Source organism: Vicia villosa, unplaced genomic scaffold (genome assembly GCF_029867415.1).
Source record: "Vicia villosa cultivar HV-30 ecotype Madison, WI unplaced genomic scaffold, Vvil1.0 ctg.000966F_1_1, whole genome shotgun sequence".
NCBI lineage: Eukaryota > Viridiplantae > Streptophyta > Magnoliopsida > Fabales > Fabaceae > Vicia > Vicia villosa.
In genome coordinates, this window is record NW_026705434.1 from 205,249 (window position 1) to 228,600 (window position 23,352).

General features: G+C 35.1%; 2 protein-coding genes and 1 long non-coding RNA gene across 3 annotated transcripts; all 3 read left to right on the forward strand.

Annotated features, from left to right (window-relative positions):
• Positions 1 to 15,175: 15,175 nt before the first annotated feature.
• LOC131632573 (alanine--glyoxylate aminotransferase 2 homolog 2, mitochondrial-like) lies at positions 15,176 to 17,640 on the forward strand. Its single transcript, XM_058903313.1, has 8 exons — positions 15,176 to 15,428; positions 15,520 to 15,921; positions 16,008 to 16,151; positions 16,298 to 16,477; positions 16,552 to 16,777; positions 16,860 to 16,973; positions 17,077 to 17,163; positions 17,270 to 17,640. Exons 1-8 carry the CDS (start codon positions 15,192 to 15,194, stop codon positions 17,311 to 17,313), a joined length of 1,434 nt encoding a protein of 477 aa, XP_058759296.1. The 5' UTR covers positions 15,176 to 15,191; the 3' UTR covers positions 17,314 to 17,640.
• A 1,389-nt stretch (positions 17,641 to 19,029) lies between these two features.
• On the forward strand, positions 19,030 to 19,402 carry LOC131632574 (uncharacterized). Its single transcript, XR_009293047.1, has 3 exons — positions 19,030 to 19,066; positions 19,156 to 19,242; positions 19,349 to 19,402. It is a non-coding gene; the product is annotated as an uncharacterized LOC131632574 (long non-coding RNA).
• Positions 19,403 to 21,081: 1,679 nt separating this feature from the next.
• LOC131632564 (eukaryotic translation initiation factor 3 subunit G-like) lies at positions 21,082 to 21,840 on the forward strand. Its single transcript, XM_058903304.1, has one exon. It carries the CDS (start codon positions 21,082 to 21,084, stop codon positions 21,838 to 21,840), a length of 759 nt encoding a protein of 252 aa, XP_058759287.1.
• Positions 21,841 to 23,352: the final 1,512 nt, after the last annotated feature.

The following is a 23,352-nucleotide window of genomic DNA, read 5'->3' on the forward strand; positions in this document are numbered from 1 at the left end:
CTTAGTTCTTGGGTATCTAACTTCTTCCTAATGGAATAATCTAGGCGACATGCAGCCCTTTCGGCTAACTCATGTTCAGGAACTTGAGTGAAGAACCTTGACTTCATTAGTATGAACCTATTGAGATAATCATCTATTGGTTCAAACGGTTTTTATTTCACACAGGCTAATTCTTTTAGGCTAATTTTCGACTGACCCATATATAACTGCTTATGGGACACTCTTTCTAGTTGATTTTTGTTATGTATGAAATTTGTAAGAAGAGTAGTGAACCATGTGAAAACATTCTTGGCCAAAGAATTTGGAAAATATTTAATCTTTAGATTCTCATTATTAACCATATCATCGACTTCTCAAGAAATGTGCTCGACAGTAGACTCAATAATGTCATCTGCAAATTTAATGAACTTTGGGGGTTTTCCAACCCAGGGAGAGTTTAATTTGCAAGACATATTAAGATAATGTAGAAGTGAAATTTGGCCTATGAAGACCAACATTTATACCATTTTGAGTTAGAATTTGTTCAACTATATTGGTTATGTTATCCCCCCCCCAAATTACTTCGTTCCTATTTACCAACACCACATCTTTGACCAACCTGGGTCTAGATTGTCTGATCGGTTAGGGCACAACTTGTTATTGCACTCGATTATTAGGAATTGGCTGAATGAATGCTTGAGGAGCACTAAAGAAGTTAGTAACTCGACTTATTTGATGTGCTAATTGTTAGTAACTATGATTGGTATTTTGGATCAAAGGATTGAATATTGTACCAATTTGTTGAGTAATATAATAACCATATCATGGTTACTATCATCCATTTGTTTCCTTACAACCAAAAGAGAATTATTAGTTAAAGGTGGCATAACATGAGGGATGTATCCCAATCCTCCCCTAGGATTAGTGTAACGCCCGTTTATTTAATTAATTATTTAATTAAATATTTTCGGGTTATTTATTGATGGATTTCGGAGTTTGTAAATTATTGGAGTTTAAGTATTTTAATTGGAATTAATTAATTAATTAGTGATGGAAAAAGAATAAAGTGATTGTTTAATTGGGTTTGTTGTGGTGGTGGACAGTAGTAATATTGGGGGTGTAAGTTGAGCCCAACTAGAATTGTTAAGGTAAGCCCAAAAGGAAATAATAAAGTTGTGAAGGTTTGGTTATAAGTAATAAATTAGGTTAATGAGAGAAGTTTTGGAGAAAAATTAGAGAATTTGGAGGCTACGTAGAGTTGCAATCAAAGAGAGGAAAAGTTGCAGAAGAGGCAAAGGTTGGAATCTATGGCGAAGCTCGGATTCGATCGGAGAATTATAGAGTGGTCTTCAATCCAAGGTAAGGGTAGGGTTCTAACTCTATAACCGGGAATATTATGGATGATATGTGGGGTTTTAGGTTGTTAAAATCATTACTGTTTCTGGTGTTGTTTGTTGTTTGTATTTAGTGTTGTTTATCGTGATGTTTTTGAAATCGATAAGAAATTGATTCCGGTTCTGCCAATGAAATGTTGTTGCAAGAGAAAATTGTTGAAATTTATACTGTGATTGGTACTGATGTTGTTTGTGTTGGTGTTGTGATTATCTGTGTTACTGTTGTTATTGTGATGTTCTTTTTAGAAATTGATAAGAAACTAGTTCTGTTAATTAAATGTTGTGGCAAAAAGGAAATTGTTCCATGTCGATTTAGTACCAATTGAAGTCTCTGTAATATAATATCGAGTGTAGTAATAATTGGGATCGATAAAATTATGAATCAGATGAAGTCTGGAAATTAGTAAAACAAATAAGAAGAAATGAAAAAAATTGTTTAAAGGAAGAAGATGAAGATATGGCGGGAGCCACCAGGGATAAGGGGCGGGCACGCCACAAGCCAAGGTGGGCGCCCCAGACCTCAAAAAGGGAAGGGGCGGGCGTCCTTAAAGGGGTGGCGGGGGCCACTTAGTTTCCTTTTCCCTTAATTGTTTTTTTAGCCTAATAATAATGTAGGTAACATATACAATTTAGGGCATACTTTGAAATGATTTGGAAAGTGAATAATTGAAGAATTGGTAAAATTATCCCAGAAATAATATTTAGTAAGGACACCTTTAGTAATGATAAATAACAGAGTAATGCAAGATTAGCAGGAGTAGTATATTAGTAGCATGATAATATATTGGTAATAAGCCTAACTAAGATAACAGAGAATTGAATGACAGGAAATTTACTTAGCAGTAAAAATCACTTTGATGACAGTAGAAATAATAATAGATAACAATTCTTGTAGCAGAGTCAATGATAATAGCAGAGGACTAGAATTAATAATAGGAAATTGATGAAAACAGTACCGCGTATAAATATTATTAATTCTAACTGATAAATTAATTAACCGATTTGAGTCGAAAACTGTCTGACAATTACGAAACGTGTGTATGTTGTTTTGGTTGAATTCGTTACATTGTGTTTTTGCTGAAAATGTGAATTTGCAGGAGGTGATGAATTTAGTTGAATTGCCTCTAATTATTGGCAATATAAAATTGTAGGCTTGATAGCCAATGTTGATTTGTCGTCAAATTGTCATTGAATTATTTGTGTTGACTTATTGAGTTGCTGTTGAGTTATTGTTGCTATTATATTATGCTGTTGTTGTAATGATGTTACGACGAAGATGAAAGAGTTTATAATAATAAACCTGCGACAATGTGATGTTGATAATTTACCTCTATTTATTGGTAAAAACAGTGATATAGGCGTATGCCTCGCGACGAGTTTTGTTGATGTTGAGTGTGTGATGTTGCATTCATCGAGTCACATACATTTGCATATTTTGTGACGGCCTAGATTGGAAAACTGTGATGAAGGCTTATGCCTTGTTTGATTCCTCTATTAGTTGGCAATTAGCGTTGGGGGCTGAAGCCCTAGGTACCACATGCATGTGCATTGTTAGTGTCTTATTCTAAATTGCATGAGTGTGAATTTATGTGAAGTGTTGTGACTTGAATCGTGAATTGAAATGGTTATTGAATATAATGATGTGAAGTGATTTGTGATGATAATACCGTGAAGTGGTAGTTTTATTCGATCTAACTCTAATATATTATTTATCATAATCTCAATTATATTGGTAGATATCTCATCCCTTCTGTTAGAATGTCACCCCTATGTTGGTAACACACAGCTTAAGAAGATTAGTACGCTTTTGAAGTGGCTTGGAAGATATTAATCTTCCGTTGCTTACGTCGAGCCGGGTCATGCTATGATATGTAAAACTCGGGGAGGTATGAACGTTTGGTTGTTTCATCATTGAATCTTAATTACTGTTAAAGTATTTCTAAAGGATGATTTTGAGTAGTGTTGAACGTAGTTGCCATGTTGGCTTATAAATGAGATACATGTTGTGTATGTTGGATGTAAAATGTTTTGATAATAGAACAAGAATATTTTCCGCTGTGCATTAAAATGTGACGTTGATATTTATGAAGGTACTTTGGTTCAACCCCAAGATAAGTGTTATGTATCAATTTGTTTAACTTGAGCGTGTTTTGTTGTTTCGAAGAAAAATGTGACATCTTATTTTTTATGTTTTAATTATTATACTCTGATTATTTGATTATTTACTGAGGATAGAATTGGGGTGTTACAATTGGCCTATTCCACAAGGAATGTTTATAGCATACCCTGTTGTCATGTATGGATGAAAAGGGGATGCAACATCCATTACATTTTCTACGTACATTGACGCATTAGTTTGTAGGTCTTCCATCATTGTAGTTGGTATGTCATACAAATACTCCCTACCACTAGGGGAAGTGTAAAACCTAAAAGGAATGAAGTCCTACTACCTCCTAGAGTGGTTTGTGTAACCATGGGATTACCACACAAAACTAGTTGGTGGTGGTATCACTATTTTTGGCGTCATAGTCGAAAATGACATCTGACTCACAATAGGAGCAGCTATTCCAACCGTTGTTGAAGTGCTTTTACCACCCACTGTCATTCCGATTGGTTGTTCTTGTATATTTGGACAATTGTTCTTGGGAGGAAGAACTCCTTGGGGGAATAAATTTCTTGATGGTCTGGACATACTAACAAATTTATCACTCCTCGAATGCATAAACACTCAACAATGGATAATATTTAGATGCGAAGAACAAAAACAAACATAAAAACACATATTCTCTTTGCAAAAAGATTTAAGTTTCACATGAAAGGGTCCTACTGGGATTCCAATTTGTTTATTGGGGATTTTGGTAAACAAATCATGACTTTTAGTTCACTTGCAGGATCAAAATCGAAAAATCCTAAAGTACAATTTGTGTGAAATGTTTGAGAAAATGTATTAATACTTAAAGGTGTTTTAGAGTAATTTAATAAAAGTTAAGAGAGGTAAATGCAGAAGTACAAAAAGGGATAAAGGAAAATAAAGAACAATGGTAAAGAAATTGGATAAAAATGTTTAAATTAAAAGTGGGACACAAGTTCATACATTTCTCACAAATTATTTATCTCTGTGACTCGGATGTGTGAATTCTAAAGAAAAAAGAATGAAAATGCGAACCCCCATTTTAGAAAAGAAATCTACTTATATACGATATACATCAATAATTGTCAACAACGGTTAAATCTCCATAATTCGACATGTATCTTTAAACCGTTCTTATTGTTGAAACTGCCCTCGAGTCACCCTACCATGTCCGTAAAAAATTTCACTTGTCGAATTTTTGAAAAACCTCCTTGGTGTCAAAATCAAGACTTAACTATTTGCACTTAGCATTTATATATATATATATATATATATATATATATATCTTAAATCTCATGTCAAAATGCTGAACAAAAATCCTCAAGCTAACACTTCCATAATGGAGGCCAATATTTTTGTTTTTCAAAAGATAACCAAAAATCCTTGTGATGGCCTTCCAATTCTCACTATTTGGATTTCTAGTCAATATACTCATATTACTAACTTCAAATGCTATGTCGGATCTAGTATATTGCATTAAGTACATTAGACAACGAATTGCACTTGCATATTTTGATTGAGCCACAACTCGTCCATCATTATTTTAAAGCTTGACACTAGGATCAAATGGGGAATTCACTTCCTTGAAACATAAGTGATTGAACTTATCAAAAAATTCTCAACATAATGTGTTTGATCAAGTTCATAACCCCCACTGTTTCACTTTACTTTGATCCCTAAAATAGTGTTAACTAGTTCAAGATCTTTCATCTTGAATGTAGAAATTAGAAACTTATTTATTCCTAAAATTTCACTCATCTTTTTGCTAATGATAAACATGTCATCTATATAGACAAAAAGGAATATTACATTGTTCTCACACATTTTTATGTACATATACGTGTCACAAGAATTAGGAACAAATTAATTTGAAAGTATGATAGAGTCAAAATTTTGATGCCAATGTTTCTGTGCTTATTTTAATCCATACAGGGATATAAAAAGCTTGCACACCTTTTGTTCATTACCAAGAAGCATGTTACCTTCTGGTTGTTCCATGTAGTTCTCGTTATCGAGATATCCATTTAGAAATGTTGTTTTAACATCCATTTGACGAACTATAAGTTCATGTAAAGAATCAAATACAAATAATACTCTAATTGTCCTCATCCTTGCTACACCTTCCTTTTTATAAAACCCTCTATGACTGATCTATCTTTGTAGGTGTTTAGTGTATCATCAATGTGATACTTACTTCTAAACACCCATTTGTATCAAATGGATCTTGATCCTTTAGGTAGATTGACAAGTTCCCAAGTGTGGTTTGATATAGTTGAATCTATTTCGTCTTGGATAACATCCTTTTAAAAGAGAAGTCCCTTTAAAGCTATTGTTTCTTTATAATTTTTGGAATCATCTTCTACTTAAAGAATAATAGGAGTATTGTGAACAAAATTATCACTCTTTCCTTCTACTATATAAAACGAAACAATTCGAGAATCAATTTCATACGGTCCTGGGTTCTTATCATTTTCAGACTCTTTTTCTAATCCCATGCTTGAGTTATGTTTGAACAATTTGTTAAGAACTTTTGGTTTGTGTTTCAACAACCCGTGGAACTCGTCCTTTGTGATAAGGTTCTCAAAGAATTCACACCTCGAGATTTAATAATTACATTAGACTCCAAATTCAAAAATCTATATATTTTACTATAAGATTCATTAGGTGTTCTAATGTTCTTGTGAACATTACTTTTCAGATGGAAGAATCAAGATATGGATTTATGGAGATTTACATCTAAAAGAAGAAGTTATTCTCCAAGAGGTCTTAGGAGTTTCATGCTCCTTCAACAAGTTCAAAGACTCGGACAAGGGAATTCAAGTAGGAACGTGTGAAGATCATTGTAGATGGAATCTTGGAGTGCTTTGATTTAAGAAGGTGGATCAATTCTAGATTGTAGATCTCAATGAATTTGTAGCCTAGTGAGTTATGTGCAGCTGAAGGAGAATCAATATTAACATATGGATAGCTTCGTTGTTAGATCTAAATTTTAAGTATGAGTGATTATGAGTTATACAAAAAGACACTTGTAAATTTTCTACTAGTATAAATCTCAGCTTACATTTTCTTTATCTCTTATTGTTTTAATTTTTTTATAGACTTTGCATGTATGTAGGTTTTTTTTTGCTTTTTAGTTCGCATGTGGTTAGTTTATGTTGTTTACAATTTTTTAGAGTTTAAGCATAGGTCTAAGATAGATCTAGTTTACTAATCATTTCTTTTGGTGATTATTCTAGAAAACTTTAATATTAGATTGCTGTATAACTTAATCAAATTATATTCAAACCTCCATGTTTGTATTTAATTGAATTAAATGCACTATTTTTTATTAGTTAATTCATTATCATCTTGTAAATTTTTAATTTTTTTGTACATTCCTTTTATCACTTAATTCTTCAAAAACTCTTATAAAAAATTTTTGCTCCCGCATTTTTTAACTCTGATTTTGAAAACAAAATTTATAAGAGGAAAGTCTACTTTCCTCTGAGTTTTTCACTAGAGAACATTGATATATAGTATTGGACTAGACATCTTTGTGAGAGACACACCACTTACTTACTAAAAACTTTAAGGTGATTCGTGAATGGGTTCTCCCGCTTATAAATGCTCAAGTCACCACATTCTTATCCAATGCGAGACTATTTCTTCACTACTCACACTTGCTATATATTCTCAACAAGAATGAAATGAATACCCGAAACTAGCGCGTGCAAAGATTATATAGAGTGAATAGTTAAAACCATTTATGTCTCACCCGTTGCATCGTGCAAATCATTGTTAAATTAGATTCAATAGTGAGAGGTAGACTGAGGCCAAATTCACGTGCTCGAGTGAGGTCTTACCTAATTCTCGTGCATTCTATACTATGATTGTGAATGGCCTTTGTATGTGAGACTTGCCATCAATGCATCAAATCATAATAGCATCCAAATTAGGGATGGCAAGCAAACCCGCACCCGAACCCGAGTCAACGGGTGAAAACCCGAGTTGACTGGGTTTGGTTTCGGGTTCAGGTGCCACCCGTTATTTCGGGTGCGGGTTTGGGTAGTGTGAAACCCGCACCTAAAACCCGAAATCACACTCGCTTATATATATATATATATATATATATATATATATATATATATATATATATATATATATATATATATATATATATATATAAATATATATAAATATATATATGTATATATATAAATATATACATATATATATATATATACATATATATATATATATATATATATATATATATTATATATATATATAATATATATATATTTATATATATATATATAATATTGTGGAAAGTTGTAGGAAAAATGTATTTTTTTTATGTATTTTACTGCGGGTTCGGGTTTGGGTGAAAAACCCGAACCCAACGTGTTAAGAAGATAATTAGGCCCATTAGGGAAAAGAAGAAATCAGTACTATTGAAAGATTTTATTACGAAATAGGGGTGCAGTTAGTATTATTATTGTTATTTTAAGTATTGTTATTTTTAAGTTTTTGGTTGTGTAAGGGCCCATGGCCCATTTAGTGTTGCTGAACCCTAGCTATATATTGTTATGTGCTGGCTGTAGAATGTTATGCAGAAAAAGTTGTTTTATCATTTTTATCTCTTATGTCACATAGATCTAAATTTAGCTTAGCATAGTCTATCATTGGTGCTTTCATTCACCTACACTCATGGCTCCCCCAAAACCCCCAAACCCCTCTTCTAAAGAGATTGTGGAAGAGGCGGTGCAAATAGCTCATCTCCATTTGGACAACTCAATGCAAGATATTCAACATCAAATGGATGAAAGATTTGGCTTGGCTGCTGAAGAACTAGCTCAACAAGTAGGGCAAATTCATGGCAGATTTGATAAAGAAAGGCATGTTGCTGACTCTAGACATGAATCCCTCATGTCCATCCTAACCAAGATTACTACTCAAATGGAGCAGCCTCACACAGCTCCTGCGAATTCTGCAGCCACACCATCAGGTATCACACAAACCTCACCTTTTCATTCCATGGTAACAGCACCTGTTACACATGTTATAACCCCCACACACACCCCTTTTAGACATTCTGCTACAGTCACTATTAACCCCCCACAACCTACTATTCCTGCATCTCATTTTCACTCAGAACCACCACCGCCCCCCTTTCCACCCTACACCTCTACACCACACGGTACACCCTCTGCCCAGAATTATGTACCCCCCTTTTTACCACACCCCCTTACACGAATATTCCCCCTTTACCCCCATTAAGAAGCCCAAAACTTGAACTTCCCTTGTTTGACGGTTCCAACCCTTTAGATTGGTTATTTCAAGCCGACCAATTCTTTAGTTTCTACAATTTACCACCTGAACATAGGTTGTCATTGATTTCTTTTTACATGAAAGGAGATGCATTATCTTGGTTTAAGTGGATGCACCAAACTAATTTATTGACTGATTGGCATTCATTCATTCGAGCACTTGAATTACGTTTTGGTCCTTCTTCCTATGAAAATCACCAAGCTGAATTATTTAAATTGAGGCAAGAAGGGTCAGTAGTGGAATACCAAACTCATTTTGAAAAGTTAGGCACCAAGGTTTTTGGTTTATCTCCGGATGCTATTTTAAATTGTTTTATTTCTGGCCTTAAATCAGAAATTAGAAATGAGATAGCCATACTTAAACCTACAACAATTTACCAAGCCATTGGTCTGGCCAAGCTTATCGAATCCAAACTTAAGGATTCCAAACCCAAACCTTTCAAACAGTTTTCCTATTCATCACAAAAACCAGCTACAGCAGCCCCAAACCCCACAATTTCCAAATCAGCCAACCCCTCTACACCATATCAACCTTCCCAATCCAATTCCCTAACAAACCCCCCATCTAAATTTCCCATTAGACGCCTTTCACAAGCCCAATTACAAGAAAGAAGAGCCCAAGGATTGTGTTTTAATTGCGATGAAAAATTTGTTATCGGTCATAAGTGTACTTCCAGCCGCTTCTTATTGTTACTAGCGGATGAAGATATAAATGAGGAGATGACAGCTACGGATAATGTTGAATTTAAGGAAGAAACAGAACTGCCAGATACATATTTCCAGCTGTCTACTCAAGCAATAACAGGACAATTTTCCCCCCAAGCTCTAAAGTTCAAAGGCAGTATTGGAGGAGTGCCAGTTATGGTTTTAGTGGATACGGGCAGCACTCATAACATCATGCAGCCCAGAATTGCTCATCACCTAAATCTACCAACTACACCAATCTCTCAATTTTCTGTTATGGTGGGAAATGGGTCTCACTTACATTGTGAGGGAATCTGCCACAATGTGCCTCTCACCCTCCAAAAACAGACCTTTACAGTTCCTTTTTATCTTTTACCAATTGAAGGCGCAGATGTGGTATTAGGTATGGCATGGCTGCGCACTTTAGGTCCTATACAAGCTGATTTTTCAATTCCATCTATCACATTTAACCATCAACATCAACCCATAACTTTAAACGGCGACTCTTCAACCCACCCAACTTCCACTTCCTTTCACCAAATATGTCAACTTGTCCATACTAAAGCCATTTCCTCATTCCACCTCCTTATCATGCAGCCAACCGAAACCCCAACCACAACTGAAGTTTTACCTTCAGCAACCCTTCACCCAAAAATTGTTCAGCTTTTAACCACATATCAGCCTATCTTTCAACAACCAAATGGCCTACCTCCACAAAGAGCCCATGATCACCACATAAATTTACTACCAAACACCCCCCCAGTCAACGTGAAACCTTACCGCTACCCACACTCAAAAAAGGATGCTATGACAACATTAATACAAGAAATGTTAACAAATGGCATTATCACCCCAAGCACTAGCCCCTTCTCCTCACCCGTTTTACTGGTCAAAAAGAAAGATGGGACATGGCGTTTTTGTGTTGACTATAGAGCCCTAAACGCAGTGACAATCAAAGACAGATTCCCAATTCCAACTATCGATGAACTACTCGACGAGCTAGGTTCTGCTACTATTTTCACCAAGATAGACTTATGCTCTGGCTATCACCAGATCCGTGTGGCATCGGAAGATACGTATAAAACAGCTTTTCGCACTTTTGATGGGCATTATGAATTTTTAGTAATGCCTTTTGGCCTTACAAATGCCCCGTCTACCTTTCAATCAGCAATGAACGACTTATTAAGACCTTATTTACGCAAATTTGTGTTGGTTTTCTTTGATGACATTCTTATTTACAGCCCTAACTTTAATGATCATCTAATTCATTTGCAGGTGATTTTTGATTTGTTACACTCCCATTCTTTTTATGTGAAGTTGTCTAAGTGTGTCTTTGCTGTTAACAAAATTGATTATCTTGGGCACATCATATCAGTTGGTGGTGTTTCACCTGATCCTGAAAAAGTAAAGGCCATTTTGGATTGGCCACCTCCTCGTTCACTCACGACCCTCCGTGGTTTCTTAGGCCTCACCGGTTTTTATCGAAGGTTTGTTCGAAATTACGCCTCTCTCGCCGCTCCTCTCACCGATTTGCTGAGTTCCACTAAGTTTACATGGAGTTCAGAGGCCCATGCTGCCTTTACAGAATTGAAGAAACATATGACCGACATGCCGGTGCTAATTCTACCAGATTTTACAAAAGAATTTATAATTGAAACAGACGCGTCGGGAGTGGCCATCGGTGCAGTCTTGTCCCAAAGCGGTCATCCAATTGCCTTCTTCAGTAAAAAGATGTGCCCCAGAATGCAATCATCTTCAGTCTACGTCCGTGAGATGTTCGCCATAACAGAAGCTGTCAAAAAGTGGCGTCAATATCTTATTGGGCAAAAGTTCATCATCTACACAGATCAAAAAAGCCTAAGAAACCTATTGTTACAAAAGATCCAGACTCCAGAACAGCAAAAATGGACTTCTAAGTTGCAGGGATTTAACTTTGACATTTTTTACAAACCTGGTAGTTCAAATCGAGTAGCTGATGCTCTGAGTCGGCAGTTTGAGGATGAAAAAATCAGATCTACTGGTCTTCTTTTGCTTGCTCTGTCTTCACCAGTTCCAGATCTCCTAGCCACGCTCAGAACATTTTATCAAAATGACAGTGTAGGTCAGTGGCTGTTCAAGAATAGTACACCAACTAATTTGTATCATGTGGCTAACAGGTTACTTTACTACAAAAACAGAGTCTATATACCTGATTTACCACAGTTGCGTCACAGCATTGTTACAGAGTATCATTCTACACCAACTGGGGGACATTCTGGTGTTAAAGCTACCTTAGCTCGAATAGAGTCTTCTTTTTGTTGGCCAGGAATTTACCTACAAGTCAAGACCTTCATTAAACACTGCAGCACCTGTCAACATAACAAAAATGAAACACAAAAGAAGAGAGGACTCTTACAACCTTTACCAATCCCGAATGAAGTATGGGAGGATTTGACGATGGATTTCATCACTCATCTGCCCAACTCCTTCGGTCACACGGTCATTTGGGTCATTTGCGACCGACTCTCTAAGTTTGTGCACTTCATTGGTCTTCCTTCAAAGTTTTCGGCCAAAGATATCGCAGCTTGTTTCACAACAGAAATTTTCCGGCTCCATGGCACCCCTAAGTCCATAGTTTCTGACCGCGATCCCATCTTCCTTAGCCACTTTTGGAAGGAGTTTTTCCGGCTACAAGGTACCACCCTGAAATTCAGCACGGCTTATCATCCTGAAACCGACGGACAAACGGAAGTAGTAAACAGATCGGTGGAAACTTACCTACGTTGTCTGGCCAGCGATCACCCCCATCAATGGTTTAAGTTTTTGCATCTGGCAGAGTACTGGTATAACACATCGTTTCACACCGCCATACAAATGACTCCTTTCCGGGCTTTATATGGTCGCGATCCACCTTCTCTCCAAACTTACTTGCCCAAATCAGCCACAGATGATTCCCTGCGTCTCTCCATGGAACAAAGAGAACAGATTACTACACGGCTTAAACAACATCTAAAAAAAAGTAGATTGCAGATGGAAAAACAGGCCAACATAACCAGAAGAGATTGTACCTTTGGTGTTGGTGACTTGGTGTTGCTGAAGCTCAAACCCTATCGGCAAAACACCGTCTACCGCCGTGTATCACAAAAGCTTTCACCAAGATTCTTTGGCCCCTTCCGCGTCATCAAGCGTGTTGGATCGGTAGCCTACATGCTCGATCTTCCTTCCTCATCGCGTGTTCACCCGGTTATTCACGTCTCCCTTCTGAGACCCTTTCATGGAGACATCATGCCCTCCGATCTTCACCCTCTCTCACAAAAGGATCTCCGTTTTCTCGCTCAGGACGTTTATTTACGGGACTCAGAACCAACAGGGGACAAGGAAGACACTATGGTTGCCTTAGGGGAAGAAGAACGTAAGAGGTTTTATGAATCTGAGGAAGACTCTCTGAGAAAGCAAGAGGAGAGTTCAACTAAAGAGTTGGAAGCAAATGAAAGAGCGTATCTGAAAAAAGTTACAAGTTCCCCACTTAACCCCATTCACTCGGTTTCCACGCAATCTAACGTCTCTTTCAATACAGCTGGCCCGCATGCGTTTTCTCGCTTCCCAATACACGCTTTCCCTTCCTCAACTTCCAAGACACAGCACGTGGCTCTAGAAGGTACCAACTCACCAAATCTTATCACTTCCTCTGCCACAAAATCTACCATTCTAGATTTGCCCTTATCTCCTTTGTCTGTTTATCCTAAGCCACACATGGACCGGACCTCACTACCACAAACCTCAAGGCCCAATCGTCCTTACAGCTCCAGCCCATCTTCAGCATGTTCACACCTCCCTTCTTCAACTACGAACCTTGAGGACAAGGTTCTCCATGGGCCCGGGAGTATTGTTAAGAAGATAATTAGGCCCATTAGGGAAAAGAAGAAATCAGTACTATTGAAAGATTTTATTACGAAATAGGGGTGCAGTTAGTATTATTATTGTTATTTTAAGTATTGTTATTTTTAAGTTTTTGGTTGTGTAAGGGCCCATGGCCCATTTAGTGTTGCTGAACCCTAGCTATATATTGTTATGTGCTGGCTGTAGAATGTTATGCAGAAAAAGTTGTTTTATCATTTTTATCTCTTATGTCACATAGATCTAAATTTAGCTTAGCATAGTCTATCACAACGGGTGTGGGCGTGAGTGTTATTTTGCCACCCGAACAGCATTTGGGTTTGGGTTTGGGTTCGGGTGCGGGTTTGGGTAGTGTGAAACCCGCACCCGACCCGACCCATTGTCATCCCTAATTCAAATATAACTAGTAACAAACCCGTGCGTGCGCACGGGTTCTGTTACAAATGTATATTTTTTTTATTAGAAAAATATTTGGTACATGTGAAAAAATAACAATAGAATGTATAGAAAAATGTCTGGTACCCGTGAAAAAAAATTGAATGTATAGAAAAATGTCTGGTACCTGTGAAAAAAAATAATAATTGAATGCATAGAAAAAATTTCGTTATCTGTGAAAAAATAATAATTGAATGTTTAAAAAAATGTCTGGTATCCGTAAAAAAATAATAATTGAATGTTTGAAAAAATGTCTGGTACCCGTAAAAATATAATAATTGAATGTATAGAAAAATGTCTAGTACCCGTAAAAAAAAAAATAATTGAATGCATAGAAAAAATTTTGGTACCTGTGAAAAAATAATAATTGAATGTTTAGAAAAATGTCTGGTACCCGTAAAAAAATAATAATTGAATGTTTGAAAAAATATCTGGTGCCCGTGAAAAAATAATAATTGAATGTAAAGAAAAATGTCTGGTACCCGTGAAAAAAATAATAATTGAATGTTTAGAAAAATGTCTGGTACCCGTGAAAAAATAATAATTATATAGAAAAATGTTCGGTACCCGTGAAAAAATAATAATTGAATGTTTAGAAAAATGTTTGGTACCCGTGAAAAAATAATAATCTAAATATATAGAAAAATATCCGATTCCTGTAAAAAATAATAATTAAATGAATAAAAAAAATGTATGATACCCGTAAAACTGAAATAAATTAGATAACTGTTGAGTCCTCTCTGCTAATATTTTTAAAAATCTAAAAATATAAAAAAAAAAAAAAAATTTTTAGTTGGTTTATAAAAAATAAATTATAATTTTGTTCTTAACTTCATAAATAAAAGATAAATAATTTAGGTATATTATAATAATGTTTTTTTGAAAATGAAAATTTTTTCTTAAAAATATTATAGAAACTTAGTTAAATATGAAGATTTCATCAAAATTTATTTTCTATATAGATGTCTTTTCTCTCTCTCAAAAATTAGCAAAATAAATTAGTTTATATGATAATTTTTTATATCTAAATAGTAAAAATTAGGTATAATAGGAGAAAAAAAAGGAGCATGCATTGGAACATTAGAATGTTGGAAGAGTTATTTAGAGCTGAAGCGAAGCTGGTTGCAGAATATCCCAAGCGGCAGCACAAAACAGCAGCAGTGGCAATATGGAACTTTCCAGACCAGCTTATTTTTTTATATTGTAGATTCACTTTAAATTCAACTCTATAAGAATAAATTTTACAACATTAATTAACTTGAAATCAAATTTTTTTCACTCCAAAACAAAACAAATCCTAAATTGAAGTGTGAAAAAGGCTTCATCACTCTTGCCAGACATAATATATTAAGTCTGAACACACGACACGGAATATTGCTAAGGATGCAACTACGACAACTTACTAAACAAATAACGTGGGACAAAATTAGCAGGTGGCAACGTCGTATGTTCACCACCGTAACACGAACTCGAAGCAATGAAGATGGTGTCGAATCTCTTCCCAAAATCCCCCACTTTAGTCACACTCCTGCTCCCTACAATGGCCCTTCAGCATCCGATCTCTCCAAAAGAAGAAAACAGTATCTCCCGACCTTCGTTGGCACCTATTACACTCACCCAGTAAGCAGTTTCGTACTCAGAAGAGTGTTCTTTAATCAAATGTTTTTGCACAAAAAACTATACTTATTTTGGTTTCAATGGTTACATGCAGTTAAATCTGGTGGAGGGTAAAATGCAATATGTGTATGATGAAAATGGAAGAAGATACCTTGATGCATTCGGTGGAATTGCTACTGTTTTGTGTGGTCATTGTCACCCTGATGTTGTTGAAGCAATTGTTAACCAAACTAGGCTTTTACAGCACACTACTGTTCTTTATTTGAATCATGCTGTTGTTGATTTTGCTGAAGCACTTGCTGCTAAAATGCCTGGAGAACTTAAGGTTGTTTTCTTCACAAATTCCGGGACAGAAGCCAATGAGTTGGCTTTGATGATGGCAAGGCTGTACACTGGCTACCATGATGTGATTTCCATAAGAAATGGTTACCATGGAAATGCAACCTCAACTATGGGTGTCACTGCTCAGTTTTTTCATAAGTTTAATGTTGTACAGGTGCCGATTTTCGTCTCTTATTATAGTTGTGGTATTTTGTTGTGAATTGTTATCTCTTATCCTTGTTATTGTGTATATGGTAGTAGACTGGAATTCACCATGTCCTTAACCCCGATCCGTACCGAGGAGTTTTTGGTTTGGATGGAGCAAAATATGCAAATGATGTTCAAGATATAATTGATTATGGAACTTGTGGTCGTGTCGCTGGCTTTGTTGCTGAGGCCATTCAGGTAATACTACTATATGAAGTACTGATACAAACCACGATAGGATAATGACACAAACACAGACTCAGACACAAACACGTGAGAACTGATAATAAACTATGACATAAAAGAGTGCATATTATATAGTGAAAGGTTGATGCTTGACACAGGGAGTGGGTGGAGGGATAGAATTGGCACCAGGTTACTTGCCTGCAGTTTATAGCATGATCAAAAAAGCAGGAGGACTCTTTATAGCTGATGAGGTTCAGTCAGGCTTTGGTCGAACTGGTAGCCATTTTTGGGGCTTTGAGGCGCACGGAGTTCTCCCTGACATTGTTACGATGGCAAAGGTAAACGCGTTTCTTTAGGATTAAGCAGCATTGGTTTGAAGAAAATGCTAACATTATTATCTACGTTCTATCAGGGAATTGGAAACGGTGCGCCTATTGGAGCAGTGGTAACAACTCCTGAGATTGCAAAAGTTCTGAAATACGCGTACTATTTTAGCACATTTGGAGGAAATCCTGTTTGTTCTGCTGCTGGATTAGCTGTTCTCAATGTTATTGAGAAGGATAAACTTCAGCAAAATACACATGTTGTTGGATCGTATTTAAAGGACCGTCTTAACTCACTAAAGGAAAAGCACGAGAGTAAGGTTCTTTTCTCTTTCATCTTTTGTTTGTTTGGATTATCAATACTTTTAGTACTACTAACATGATTTTTTTATGGTAGTAATTGGAGATGTAAGGGGAAGGGGAATGTTGCTAGGGGTTGAACTTGTGAAAGATCGGCAGCTCAAAACTCCTGCGAAAGACGAAAATCTGCATATCCTTGAACAAATGAAAGGTCTAGCTCTAATGGTTCTATCTTTTTTAAGACACTCCACGCACCAACCACTTGCGCTTGACTCAAGTTGTTATACCTCGTTCTCGTGTTTTTTGTATTTCAGATATGGGAGTACTAGTTGGGAAAGGTGGATTTTATGGAAATGTTTTAAGGATTACACCTCCACTTTGCTTCACTAAGGAAGATGCAGGTTGATTCTCATAACTCATCAGCATCACTATTTTCTTTTGATTTTTGATACTCTTTTTTGTTCTTGTTTTGTTTGCTAATTCAGACTATTTTCTCCATAATTGTAGATTTTCTAGTAGATGTGATGGACTACACAATGTCAAAGATGTGAAGCATATGCAATTCTGATTCCATATTTGTAGGATCAAAGTGATACCTTGTGTAAGCCTAATTATCATCTGTGCAAATGTAATGTAAAAGCAAAATCAGAAAAAATATCTTCACCTGGCTACTCTTTTTTTCTACAATGATTGATCAATTGTCAAAAACTCTTGTAGTAGTTGGAAAAGATAAGGGTCTTTTCTTATTCAATCTTAACAATGAGAGAAAAAAAATTGTTTTCATAAAATTCCTACCTCTAAACTTGGTAGCCATGTCAATGCTATTTGTCGGTGTTATTGTCTAAGAGGACCGGGGTACCCAAGTTATCTAAAATTGTAAATGTCGTTTTATTTCTCAAATGACAAATTTGTGAACTTTATTGCATTATGCTTAATGATTTGGTCTATTATAAAGCCATGGCACTTGTATTTATTCAAGAGATGCAATCATGCTTCTCTACTACACATACACATGCATGGTGCACTGCACTTTATTGAATTTCTACTGCACATATATGATGCAACTCTATGCATGCATAAAATAAAATGGTGTAACTTGAGAAATTTTTTAGTATTCCTCCACAAGTTCAAGGAGGGATCTAGGAAGCATCTTTGAGCATGGTGAGAAGGTCACTGAAAACTCCCATACCAAGAGGCTTAGTGAGAGTGGCTAAACTTATACACGGCTGATCTTCAACTTCTTGTATGACTCTCTCTTAGACGAAATGAATGTGGACCTTAATATGATTCGTTATGGCATGAAAAATTGAATTATGTGACAAAAGCGCACTATGATTTTACAAAGAAGAGTAAGAAGAGAGAAAGGCAGTGCAAGCTCAATGAGAAGAGATTCCATCTAGAGTAGCTATAAAGTGGTGATAGCCAAAGCATGATATTTTGCCTTAGTGCTAGATCAAGCAACAAAAGATTTATTCTTAGTGTTCCATTTTCTTTTATTAAGCAACACTTGTATTGAGATAAAAGGTACTAGGGGTACCGCAACCCTTACAAGAGGAGAACCGAAACAAATAAAAGCAGGGAAATTAAATACAAACCGTCGGATTTTTAAACCATTCGTAAAAGTTACAAGAAATTCTATCCATTGATTCAATAGCAAGCCACCACCATGAAAACCACAAAGTCGCAAAAAACAGTTCTTCTTAGTCCAAAACTGCGTTATTAAACACGATATCATTTCTGACTTTCCAAATACACCAGCAAATTGTCAACCAAATAGCTCAAATTCTGCAGCCAGACATGTTACCCCTAAGCAAATCAATACACTTCAGTAAGTGGCAGCAGCAGTCTTGCATAACCAGAATATCCACATTCAGCCAAATATGGATTTTCCTCCAAAAAGACTTCAACTTATGACAGTTAAGCATAATGTGAGTTAAATCCTCCTCCTGCATTAGGCAGAAAACACAAACCGCATCATTGTTTTGAGTTATAATATCTCTTCTCAAAAGCTACTTCCTAGTAGCCAATCTGTTCTGCAAGAGTCTCCAGCCGAAAATGTTCAATTTCGAAGGAATGTGAGCTCCCCAAATAATGCTTAATCCAAGTTTCGTCGCTGCTCCTATTTCATTCTCTTCGACGGGCTGATTACAGTTGGCATAGCAGGACCTAACAGAAAAGATTCTAGAAATATCAAAGGGCCAGATAATAATATCGTTAGAATTCACAACGGGATTTATCCCTTGGATCATCGCCGTCAGTTCCTGTGAAAAAATGAAAGTCTGCATATCCTTGAACAAATGAAAGGTCTAGTTCTAATGGTTCTATCTTTTTTAGGCACTTTGCGCTTGACTCAACTTGTTATATCTCGTTCTCGTGTTTTTTCTATTTTTCAGATATGGGAATACTAGTTGGGAAAGGTGGATTTTATGGAAATGTTTTAAGGATTACACCTCCACTTTGCTTCACTACGGAAGATGCAGGTTGGTTGTTATAATTTAGCAGCATCACAATTTTCTTTTGATTCATGATACTCTATTTTGTTCTTGTTTTGTTTGCTAATTCAGACTATTTTCTTCATAATTGTAGATTTTCTTGTAGATGTGATGGACTACACAATGTCAAGGATGTAAAGCATATGCAGTTCTGATTCCATGCCTTATGTAAGCCTAACATACGTGAAAATGTAATGTAAAAGAGAAATCAATAAAATAAAAAAGTTATCATCGTATGTGTTTGTACACTTTTTATTTTCTTGGGTGTCTTCTTATTATCTGTGTCTTGTTATCTGACAACTCTTTTTTTCTACAATGATTGATCAATTGTTAAAGACTCTTGCAGTAGTTCCTAGTACTTGCTAATTAGCGGTCTTTCTTTTTAATCAATGGTGTTTTTGTTGCATTGAAAAGCAAACATTACTATTGAAAGATCACTCATAGTAAAAGAAAAAGAAAGTATAAATTTGATATTTGGTTTGCCTTTTTTCTTCTGTTTATAAGCAGAAATTTGTTGATTGATATAGTAGACTAGGTGATATGATATGCTGCTTCTGTTATTTATTTGGTTAAAGATGTGCTTCTAGGAAAAATGTGCATATTTTTAGTAAATAAATACTATTGTATTCCATATAAGAAAATAATAGATTGATACTTATAATAAATAAAAACTATATTTTGATCATTCCAAATTAATGAAATTAATGTTAACTTAATTAAACGTGTTTGATTATACTCTCATATAATTTGTTTTAAGTTGTTAAATGTAAAAGTTTATATTAAATTTAAGAGAATAAAATTTTGATTTAATTAAATAATTTAGATTAAAATTAAAACCCATTAAGAACCTATTTTAAACGGATTCGAAACTTGTTATAAATTCCAACGTGGCTTTTGTGACAACAGGTTTGGTTTATAAACCATAACCATGGTTCCCATTAGTTTGTTACCCATGCACATCCCTAAATAAATATATATATATATATATATATATATATATATATATATATATATATATATATATATATATATATATATATATATATATATATGAGAAAATGGGTGATGCACTGACAGTGTAAAATAGTTTTACACTGTCAACCAATCACAACCATATATCCAATTCCACCACACTTTTATCTTTAAAAAATTTTAATGACATGGCAAATTGTTTGTTTTCTATTGGATGGCAGTGTAAAACTGTTTTACACTGTAAGTGCATATCCATTAAACCCTATATATATATATATATATATATATATATATATATATATATATATATATATATATATATATATATATATATATATATATATTGAAATATATTTTAAAATCTTTGTTGATGAAGAAAATGAAAATATATTTTAAGATTGTCGAAAATCTAGCGATTTACGGTTACGAATTTGGTCGGTTCGATTAATTGATACATTAGAATATTTTATATTAATTTAGAGATCATATAAATTAATATAAAAAATATTATAAAATAATAATAATATTTTAAAAAATATTATAAAATATATTTATAATAATCTAAAAAATATTATAAGATATATATTTATCAAACAAATGTTACTCTTATTTTATTTTTAAACAAAAATGTAGAACGTAACAAAATAATTTTAGCAATGAGACAATGAAAAGTTCATTCGATTCCAAATTTTACAATTTAAATGCAATTGAATTAAAAATGATAATAGTTAATTAGTCTAATAAAAAGTAATATTTAAAAACTCATGTGTAAAATTATTTTGTTACATACTTTAATTAAAAAAAAAAAAAAGTAAGAGAACTAGGTTAAACCCAAATATCCCAATCGAGAAAAAAATGGCGTCGAAGCGAGAATTGGAAGAAAAAGACGGTGAAGATCTCGATTTTCTTTTACCTCCGCGTCAGGTCATAGGTCCTGACGAAAATGGAATCAAGAAGGTTATTGAGTACCAATTCGGTGATGATGGTAATAAGGTTAAGATCACGACAACCACTCGCATCCGAAAACTCGGCACCGCGCGTCTCAACAAATGCGCCGTCGAACGCCGTTCGTGGCTGAAGTTTGGAGATGCCGTTGAAGAAGATGATGATGCATGCCTCACGATGGTTTCCACGGAAGAAATCATACTGGAACGCCCCAAACCTGTTGGTTCCAGCAAGGAGGGTGCAAAGAATATTGTCACATCTGCTCTGTTCAAGTTCAATGAAGGTGCTGTTTATATGGTATGCACGGCTTGTGGGAAGAACGCTGATCATTGGAGTGAAAGCTGTCCATATATATCTGTTGAAAGGTTTGTTGATATACCTCCAAGGCTAGTAGATGAGCCATACCTGAGTTGGAGGAACTATAAGAATTCTCTTCGGGTAACCAACCTCTCGGAGGACACAAGCGAGGGTGATTTGTTTGAGCTTTTCAGTTACTTTGGTACAGTGGTCAGGGTCTATGTTGACATAGATCAAGAGACTGGCATTTGTAGAGGCTTTGGCTTTTTTAACTTTGTCAGCAGGGAATATTCTCAGAGGGCTATTAACAAACTCAACGGATATGGCTACGATAGTCTCATTCTGAGAGTTGAATGGGCCACCCCTACCTAGAAGGTCCTAGTCTACAAATTTCTGCTTATAAACTGAAGAAAAAAGACAAACCAAATACTAAATTTATACTTTCTTTTTCTTTTACGATGAGTGATCTTTCAATATAATAATGTTTAGTTTTTCAATGCAACACAAACACCATTGATTCGAAAGAGAGACCGACAATTAGGAAGTACATACTAAGAACCTGTACATGTATATGTATAGGAGTTGAAATAAGGATACTGATAAACAGGAGGATACGATTATTGACTACTTTGTGAAGAATCACCAATCCCAAAATCACTAAAACTATGAGCAATACTAGAAGAGGGGGAATCTTCAAGTGGAGCATTTTTTTTCTTTTCCCCTTTCTTCCAGATTGTGACAAATTTCCTCTTGTGTCAAGTAGTGAGTTGTCAGAACGATCTATATCATTCAAGTTCCTATAACTAGGTGGTATTTTATGATATGGATCAAGTTCTAATTACTCTCCATCTTCTCCTTCATCATCACCGCCCCACTTCAACATTCGTTTTCACATTCATTATCCACTTCATTACCACCCCCATCACCACTATTACTGCATGGTGGACTTAAACCACCTTTATCATTAGATTCACTATTATCATCAACATTTTCATCATTTGTATCAACTATTGACAACCATTATGCATTTTGAACTCCATCCAATAATGGATTTTCCCTCTCTTCTATCCATTGAGATAACAGATCTTCTTGAAATAGATAGTCAAGATTTATCGGATCAAAACTTGCTTCTATTTCTTCGCGGATCTTCCTTAATTTATCCCTCATTCTCAACTTCATGTTGTAATGTGTGAAGACAAGCTTATGCAATTTTTTGTACTTCAATCTATTTCTTGTCTTTGTGTGAATATAGCTAAATGTACTCCAATTTCCCTCACAGTTTGTGGCAGAGGTTGTTTGACTGAGAACTATCATAGCTAAATGTTGAAGTTCAGGAGCACATGAACCATGATATTCCTACCATTGAGCTTTTAAGTAAAGAAAAAATTATTAGTTATATTTAAAAAATAAAGTATATTTATAAAAACTTATAAAAAAAAGTTATATTTTACCTGCATCCATCATAGACCAAGATTCTTGAGCTAGAGGTGTACCAAACGTTTCACTCTTCTCTAAAAAGTGTTAGCTAGGTGTTAGAAAGGGTAAGTACTTCCTTTATCGTTTCCACAGGAATTGGTGTGATACTACCGCCGTTCTACAATTTAGTGTATTTTGAGCTAAGGTTGGGTAACAGTTTGGTAACTTTAGATGTAAAGAGCATGAAAAGTAAATAAACAAAAGATTAAAAGAAATACATATTTACAAACTAACTACCACTAATATTGACACAGGATAAAACTTAGCTTTCTATAGCCATGGAAGCTTCACAAACAAGCAACAAACCAAGATTTAGTAGCATCCAACTCAAGAAAGATGAAGAAAGATGCTTAGAAATCTTGAAATTAACACTTGAAATGGTTTTCTCTTCTCTTCTCCTTTGCTCTA

What these genes read in the sequence shown, in the direction of transcription:
- LOC131632573 (XM_058903313.1), top strand. Translation starts at nt 15,192, where the DNA reads ATGCAACTACGACAACTTACTAAACAAATAACGTGGGACAAAATTAGC. An exon ending in GCACCTATTACACTCACCCA is followed by an intron (nt 15,429 to 15,519) that starts GTAAGCAGTTTC and finishes GGTTACATGCAG; the next exon opens with TTAAATCTGGTGGAGGGTAA. An exon ending in ACTAAAGGAAAAGCACGAGA is followed by an intron (nt 16,778 to 16,859) that starts GTAAGGTTCTTT and finishes TTTTTATGGTAG; the next exon opens with TAATTGGAGATGTAAGGGGA.
- LOC131632564 (XM_058903304.1), top strand. Translation starts at nt 21,082, where the DNA reads ATGGCGTCGAAGCGAGAATTGGAAGAAAAAGACGGTGAAGATCTCGAT.